General features: G+C 46.0%; 1 protein-coding gene across 1 annotated transcript; it reads left to right on the forward strand.

The window, feature by feature from the left end:
- The first annotated feature begins 1,475 nt into the window (after positions 1-1,475).
- LOC125538691 (glycerophosphodiester phosphodiesterase GDPDL4) lies at positions 1,476-6,055 on the forward strand. Its single transcript, XM_048701964.2, has 9 exons — positions 1,476-1,897; positions 2,410-2,703; positions 2,852-2,967; positions 3,049-3,547; positions 3,950-3,988; positions 4,074-4,361; positions 4,607-4,746; positions 4,958-5,441; positions 5,549-6,055. The coding sequence occupies exons 1-9, from the start codon at positions 1,798-1,800 to the stop codon at positions 5,821-5,823; spliced, it is 2,235 nt and encodes a 744-aa protein (XP_048557921.1). The 5' UTR covers positions 1,476-1,797; the 3' UTR covers positions 5,824-6,055.
- Positions 6,056-8,612: the final 2,557 nt, after the last annotated feature.

An 8,612-nucleotide genomic window follows, 5' to 3' on the forward strand; every position in this document is an offset into this window, starting at 1 on the left:
CCCGCGCTGTTTCAGCACGGCGGCCAACCGTGCCGGCGAGGAAAGATTCATGGCGGCCACTCCGAGCACGAATATTGCATCAACGGATCGGTCGAGACCGAGGAGAGAAGATTATGGTTTGACCCAGCGCCTCTCGCACCTACTACGACGTGCCCGCGACCACCTGAAGGGCAAAACACGCACCAGATTCTGCCTAAAAATCGTGGGCCACGACGGCACACGGCTCCCAGGTCCGAGCCCGACCATGCCAAGCCAGGAGCTGCGGGGCGGGTCGGGTGGGAGTGGGATTTCCTGGTCCGGCTCGGCCGCTCGACAGCCGCACGCCGCGTCCGGAATCCGAGGACGTGCGTGCCAGTAAGGCAAACCACGGCGCGTCTGTCTCTCTCAGTGACGGATGGGGCCGGCCGGCTCGACCTGTCGGCGTACTGCCACGGGTGACGGCTGTAATCACGCTGCAGATGCGCCATTATTCCGCGGGGACCAGGGTGTCAGCTCGAGGCGCCGGTGAGATGTGTCAGCACTATGCATCTCGGTGCTACTGCCGCCGTCTCATCCCACGGTAAAAAATGTACTATACGGTGCATCGTCAAGTGGAAACAGTGTCATGCGTCTGTTTTCTACCACCGCTGCACAGTAGGAGTACTAGTTTTAGAGCCTATTTGGTTCCAATAAGTCACTTGACTTATAAGTCTGATGACTTAAAACCAGTGATTTATAAGTCATGTTTGTTTGGTTGTCACCTGACTTATAAGTTATCAGACCATACTTTTTCACCTTATTTTTTTATGTAAAGGTGGTGGGACCCATGCAAAAGGAGGTGATTTATAAGTTTTAAGTTGAGGTGAAGCAACTTATGACTTATAAGTTGGGGTGACTTATAAGTTATGTCTGTTTGGCAAAATAAGTCATTTTTTTTCACTTTTCGACTTATAAGTTGATGACTTAGGCCATGTTTGGTTCATAAGTTTTAGGACTTTTTTTAGTCCCAACTTATAAGTCCCAAGTCTCTAAAAAGTCTCTACATGTTTGGTTCCCGAGACTTATAAGTCTCTATAAGACCATATTACAACTATAAGTTCCTATAAGTCCCTCCTTGAGAGTCTTATTTCATAAGTCCTAAATGCCCACTTTAAATTTCTATAAGTCCCTCCTATTTGGTTTAGACGGGACTTATAAGGACTTATTTAAATCCATAAACCAATAAGTCCCTCAAAACAAACACCTTTTTATTTGAAACCAAACAGGGCCTTATTGAAGGTGAAAAGTGTGATCGTCGCGAAAAGGAGGATGGTTCGTACTATAGCTCTCACTTCACCATGGCCGATGGCTGAACGAACCTGACAATGGCAGTACAAAAACTATAATTACCCGACTAGTCCTGACTGGGATCGCAGCTGCTCCAATAAGTGGCATGGTAAAGAACAAGCCAGTCCTGACGAGAGGTATCAATGGGGGACGGAGAGGCAGGCAGCTACTAGTCCTCATTATTTGACCACCACCACCACCTTCCCTTCGCTGCCACCTCCTGCCCTGCCCGTTCTCCTCTCCTCCCCTCTCATCCACCATTCCTCTTCCCCTCAGCATAAACACAGCTCAGCAGGCCCCATCCCCATCCCATTGTCTCTCTCCGTCCCCGGGCCGGGGCTTAAATCCAGCACGGCCATTGCCTCGTATTATTCCCGAGGACTCCTTGGTTCTTGCTGCGTCGTTCCAGGGACAGGGTGGTGGTGCCGTTCTTGGAGCGCTGTTCCCGGGCTGCTGCTTGCGGTCAGGGTGGTGTTCGCCGGCGGCGAGGCAATGGGGAGCGGCCGTGTCTGCTCCGTTGTCGCGTCCGTCGTGTTGCTCTGGCTGGGCGTGGCCGCTGCGCAGGGTGACTCTCCTTGGAAGACGCTTAGCGGTAAAACATTTCCCCAGGCTCCCTCTCTTTCCTCGGTTTGCTTTGTGCGTGCTCTGTCTGATCCGCGTCGATTATTTACAGAGGAGAGGCTAGCCTGAAATTTTAGAAATTTTCTAGTATCATTTTGGGCTGGATCCCTGCTCATTATTTACAGTTTCCTCCTTTGCTGCATACTGGTTCGGCTCTTTGATTGGAAGGTGGTGGCAGTAGAATAGCTTCAGCATTTTGGGCCGGATCGGTTAGCTAGTTCATTTTTGCACTCATTTTAGGCTTTTAGCAGTGCCTCAAGAGTGCTGGATTGGAAGATGGGGACCGACCAAATTAGCTTTATGGGGGTAACATACAGTTGCTGTTTTCAGCTAGCAGACATGTTTGTTACTGGCACATGCATGGCAGCAGGTTCTGGAGATCAAGCAGTACATACTATATGTGCTTGAGAAGCTCTACACATCTGCTCTTATGTTTTATGATCTGGTCCTTCCAAGACTAAAAAAACAGGCTTGATGTTTCAGGCAATGCTCCGGCGATCATAGCCAAGGGAGGATTTTCAGGCTTATTCCCCGACTCGAGCGAATTCGCTTACCAGTTCGCGATGATTGCTAGCTCGCCCGATACAATCCTATACTGTGATGTCCGGCTGACCAAGGATGGCCTTGGCGTCTGCCTACCGGAGATTAAGATGGACAACTGCACCAACATTCCAGATTTCTACCCTAAGGGTAAGAAGAGCTACCTTGTCAATGGTGTATCGACAACGGGATGGTTCTCCGTGGACTACAACGGCACCGAGCTCTCGCAAGTGTCTTGTAAGTGCTACCATACTGTGATAATGTTACTGAAGATTTGTCATGAGGAAGGGGGCATGCCTCTCTTCTTGTTTGACCCCTCTATTGTTTGAACTGAATGGTTCGTTTAGTTACCTGCTTAACTCATTGTGGTATATATGTTGAACAGTGAAGCAGTCAATCTTCTCTCGCACGCCCAGGTTTGACCCAAGCTTCTTCCCATTGCTCGCCGTCGAAGACGTGGCATCCAAGTTTAAGCCTCCTGGAATGTGGCTCAATATCCAGGTACAGTTAGCAATGTCGTCTGCATGCAGTACAATATGTTGCATGACATTGCGCCGTTGCTGAAAATGAGCCATTTTGCAGCATGACGGTTTCTACAGCCAGTTCAACATGAGCATGAGGAAGTACATCCTTTCTGTGTCGAGACGTGTTATTGTCGACTACATCTCATCGCCGGAAGCAAGCTTCCTCACCAGCATCAGTGGAAGGGTTAGCAACAACACAAAGCTCATGTTCCGCTTTCTTGATGAGGCCACTCTTGAGCCATCTACCAAAGAGACATATGGTTCCATGTTGAAAAATCTTACATTTATCAAGACATTTGCATCTGGGATACTTGTCCCGAAGAAGTATATCTGGCCTGTTTCACCAGATAATTATCTGCAACCATACACTTCGATCGTCGATGATGCTCATAAAGCGGGGCTGGAAATTTATGCTGCTGATTTTGCCAACGACTTTGCGCTCAGTTACAACCATAGCTACGATCCATTAGCTGAATCTCTCTCGTTCATTGATAATGGTGCATTTTCTGTTGACGGCATGTTGACTGATTTCCCTGTTACGCCTTCAGAGGCCGTTGGTGAGTCTTTTTTCCTGCCATATTGACAATGATGCAAACTACTACTCCCGCCGTGTCAAAATATAGGACGTATTATGTCAATATGATAGTGTCGAAAAACGTCTTATATTTTGATATTGATACAGAGGGAGTACTAACAAACCTACTACAGAAAAGGGTGATATCACTCCTTTGGTACTGGAGTCGTTTTTCACTAATAATAATAAAAAGTACTCCCTCCATTTCATAATATAAGACGTCTTATATTGTGGGACGGAGTAGTACATTGCAATCATTTACAGCAATTTTTAACTTTTGACATGCATGTTGCAAACTTCATTTCGTGTTTAATTCTGTATTCATACAATCTGTCTGATGGATTATGTTTCTCATTCCACTCTGTTCTATATTCTGTCTTTGCAGGCTGTTTTGCGAATTTAAACAAAAGCAACACAGATCATGGTATGCGTCGCTCCTTTGTTCCATCTTCTTCATGGTTCATGTTCATTCGTATAACTGACCACCACTATTGACATTTGTCATGCAGGGAAACCTCTAATTATTTCTCACAATGGTGCCAGTGGAGATTACCCAGGCTGCACCGATCTGGCTTATCAGAAAGCAGTCGACGATGGTGCAGATGTCATTGATTGCCCTGTGCAAGTGACCAAAGACGGCATACCAGTATGCATGGGATCCATTAACTTAATGGATAGTACTACTGTTGCAAAATCACCATTTGCGTCCCAGGCAGCAGTTATGAAAGATATTGAGAGTGTCCTAGGAGTCTTTACTTTCAACCTCACTTGGGATGACATCGTGAAGAATCTAAAACGTAAGTTCTATTGAAATATATCTGCATATTGAAGGATCTGCTGCAGCATACATTTGGTATTCTAAGCAGGTAGTGACAACTAATCTATTAGATGTCAGATCACTTGTCTGACTCTAAATCGACTCACATGGCCTACCTGTGTGTCATGTTATCCAGATAGACAGATTATTCCTTTTTGTGCCGCATGTTTAGTACTTTGATTGCCAGAGCATTTGCTGCAGACTGATTCCTCTACATCCTTGCAGCCAAGATATCTACCCCACTTAGCACCTTCAGTTTGGACAGAAATCCAAGATACAGGAATGCAGGCAATTTCATGAGATTATCAGACTTTTTGGACTTCTCTAAAGATAAGGATTTGTCAGGAATCATGATTAGCATAGAGGTGAGAATTTTATGTTGGTTCTCACTACTATTTTTTCCATTGTGATGATATTGCGTGTTTTTACTTGTGTCAAATTATTATTATTTATATTATTTATTCCACGTTCGAATGTTATTGCATGCCATCTAACGAATAATTTCTAAAAATGCATGTTCTTACTGAGTTCCAGAAATAGGATGATCTCAATCAAAATACTATTTCTGTTTTGCAGCATGCTGCTTTTCTCGCAGAGGAACTCGGATTTGACATGGTAGATGCAGTTATCAAAGCGCTTGACGACTCCGGCTACAACAAACAAACTGCTCAGAAAGTTATGATTCAGTCAACCAACAGCTCGGTTCTGGTGAAGTTCAAGCAGGAAACAAAATACGACCTCGTGTACATGATCAATGAAGATGTGAGCGATGCCGCGCCTTCCTCTCTCGCGGGCATTAAAAAGTTTGCCGATGCCGTTTCTGTGGAAACCAGCTCTGTTTTCCCTGAAAACCGCCATTTCACTTCGCACCAGACAGACCTCGTCGAGTCCCTCCAGACCGCCGGGCTCTCGGTCTACGCCTACAACCTCATGAATGAGTTTGTTTCTCAGCCGTACGACTTCTTCTCGGATGCGACCGCGCAGATCATTGCCTATGTTCAGGGTGCCGGAGTGGATGGGCTAATCACCGACTTCCCGGCGACGGCCCGGAGATACAAATGTATGTCCAGTTAACACTTTTCCTTGCATTGTCCCTCCTAGATAGATAGTTCCTACAATCCCAGCAGTCTTGAGTCAATTTGCTGACATTGTGGTTGCATATTTCAGCGAACACTTGCGTGAACATGGGGAACAAAACTCCGAGCTTCATGGCCCCTCCTAGGCCTGGTGATCTGCTGCAGCTCATCAGTAAGCCGGCGCAACCACCGGCCCTAGCCCCGATGCCCCTGCTAATGGATTCTGACGTGTCGGAGCCGCCCCTACCGCCCGCAAGATTGAACAATGGTACTACAGCTCCAGCACCTTCGTCTGCACCCAGGATGCACACTCGGATCCCATTCCTCGTCACCTTAGCGATGCTTTGCGCCTGGGCCACGGTCTGAGGTCGCAATGCCACATGACACGCTAGAGGTCTGCCGGTCTACTAATCCAATGTTCTTTCCCCTCCCTCGGTAATTCGTTTGTTCTTGTAATTTTTGCGTTGCGGGGTTTATATACGGACGCCCCTATGGCACTCTCAGTCCCTAGTGATTATTCAGTACATATGTGTTGGAATATATCCTCTTATGTTCTGGACCGAGTTCTCAACAATCTGAATTTCTGAGGCTTGATTTAGGCCCCGTTTGGAATGTCTGTGAAATTTTACAACTGTAAATTACCTGGATATTACTGTACACCAGTAAAATACAACTGAATACATTCCCGCCTGTAATCCGCCGTCAGATTGCAACACCCAAGCGGCCCCGATGTGTCTCAGCACTGTATCATCCAACGATGATTGAAGAAATACAACAAACATCCAAAGGATGGGGAGGGGGCAGAGGTGACCGCGAGCATGGTGCGGATCTGGCCGCTTGGAGCAGGAGGAGGGAGCGAGCGGCCGCCGCTCGCCGCCGTCAACATCAAGTTCAAACGACCGCCTGCCCTTAGACCCCGCGCATATCGCGGTCGCCGGGGACCTCGCCGGCTACGGAGCGGACGGCATCTCTCATCCCTGTAAATAGCCAGCGCCTCGCCCCTGCTGCGTCGTGGACGCCGGCGACGCCTCCCGTCCCTCGTTACGGCGGCGCAACGCTCAGCATATAGTCTCGAGCGAGGAGGTGGGGAAATACGACGCCCAGAGATCTGTATCGTTTACGGGCCTGTTCCGGGTGTAAAAGCAAAAACGGGTGTATTTTTTAGAGCCCGAAAACGGCGTTCCAAGCACCTAGTCGAAGCCCAGCTGTTTTCTTTTATGGAGGGGATGTTTTACAGGTGTAATGGGCTGAAAAACGACATTCCAAGCAGGGCCTTATTGTGTGCTCAAATATGAAAAGGTCTCCCTCAATAACATCGAACTTTTGCAATAAACTCCAAGCCTACCAAAAGAAGTACCCCTCACCAGTAAACTCCAAGCCTGCCAAAAGATGTATTCCTTTGCAAGATTTCATTATGTTTTTTGTGCTTGGAGAACTATGTGGCAGTATTCTACGCATATATTTGTATGTTTTCCTTCAGTTTTAATACGGATATGTATGTTGCGGGGTATGCTTTGACAAAAATGATTAAAAATTAAAATATAATATAATAATAAAAATACTGCATAAGATTGCCATATAAAAACTATTTATTTAGATCTATTATATCTTTATTTTGTATCGAAGTTGATATACAACACTGGCTCTCGGCAATTGAACAACATGAGCGGATACTGGATTTGGGGTATGATGGCAGCCGCAGCCGGCTTTGCATTTGAAATAGGTTTCAAAGCAAGGCTCACCCCTAAGTCGGCACAACAATAGCATAAATTATTTTGGCAGGGTGGATCACTTCGAAGGCATGTGCATGATTGCCACTTCTCGCCAACAATCTGGTCAGTATGTTGAGCTGCATACAAAAATTTAGGAGCTTATGTAAACTTATTCTCTTGTTTTTTGACATGAAATTAATTTGAAGCAACCAAAGTTTAGGATTGGAGTTACTTAAATTGTTCATGGTGCACGTATACTGTGTAAGAACGGCGATACATCCAAAGATAATCATCGCAAAGACCACCATCCTTCTCTCTCTCTCCCTATTTGGTGATTTGTTTTTGTCAGTCTTACTAGATTACGCTTGCTATGTTGTTTGAATATATATATATGTCCCAGCAAATGATCTATACTCAGTAAGAAGTAATTAGCCAATCTGTTTGCTTCTAAGCTATTCCTCACTAGAATAGACTTTAAATGTTCTATATTTAGCACAAATTAATTATGTATTAATCACTTTTCGCAAAAAGAAGGAATTTACAACTTCCGGAAATTTCATTTTTTGGGCACGTGCAATCCTAGGCCTGGTGATCTGCTGCAGCTCATCAGTAAGCCGGCGCAACCACCGGCACTAGCCCCGATGCCGCTGCTGATGGATTCCGACGTGTCGGAGCCGCCCATACTGCCCGCAAGATTGAACAATGCTACTACAGCTTCAGCACCTTCGTCTCCACGCAGGATGCAGACTCGGATCCCATTCCTCGTCACCTTGGCAATGCTTTCCACCTGGGTCGCGGTCTGAGGTCGCAATGCCATTTAAAAAAAAAAGAAGGATTACCTTCGGCCTTTGCATCCGAAAGATGCATGCAACCATATTATAAAAAAGGTTCGACGAAAACAAAGTCTGGTATCTGAAGTACGACTCACATCAGGAGCACAAAAATAACAAAGATAATAAAAAAAGCAAAGCCACAACCAGCTAGATGCAGTTGACATCAAGGACCTATCCTATTATGCGACCACCATCCAAACCGGTTGAAAATAGCCCGTGCTACCATCTCCCATAGGTTGCACCCAGTAGCCAAATGCCCCTGGAGGCCGTAGGAGTGAGTACCAACCACGTATGGGTCCATGCCGTAGCTTTGAAGATGACCTGCAAGAAGTTTAGAATATATATTCTGTTAAAAATCATATCATTCCTGCAGTTCCACATAGCCCAAAGAAGTGCGCATATTTCAATATGAATATTTGACGCAGTGTCCGATTGCACTCCATTTAGCCACGTCCCAAACAACGCATCTATGCTTGATGGAGGTGTTATATTAAAAGCTATATGGATAGATCGCCAAAGTAACTTTTGCGAGAGGGCAATCAATGAATAAATGTTGTATTGTTTCGTCATGAATACAAAAGCAACATCGTGAACTACCGACCCATCTTCG

The sequence above is a fragment of the Triticum urartu genome, chromosome 2A (assembly GCF_056163025.1).
Source record: "Triticum urartu cultivar PI428250 chromosome 2A, HENAU_Tu73, whole genome shotgun sequence".
Classification (NCBI taxonomy): domain Eukaryota; kingdom Viridiplantae; phylum Streptophyta; class Magnoliopsida; order Poales; family Poaceae; genus Triticum; species Triticum urartu.

Bases quoted from the DNA above. Each gene is read 5' to 3' on its own strand.
- LOC125538691 (XM_048701964.2), top strand. From the start codon at position 1,798: ATGGGGAGCGGCCGTGTCTGCTCCGTTGTCGCGTCCGTCGTGTTGCTC. The intron at 2,704-2,851 runs GTAAGTGCTACC...TATGTTGAACAG, and splicing joins CGAGCTCTCGCAAGTGTCTT to TGAAGCAGTCAATCTTCTCT. The intron at 5,442-5,548 runs GTATGTCCAGTT...TGCATATTTCAG, and splicing joins GACGGCCCGGAGATACAAAT to CGAACACTTGCGTGAACATG.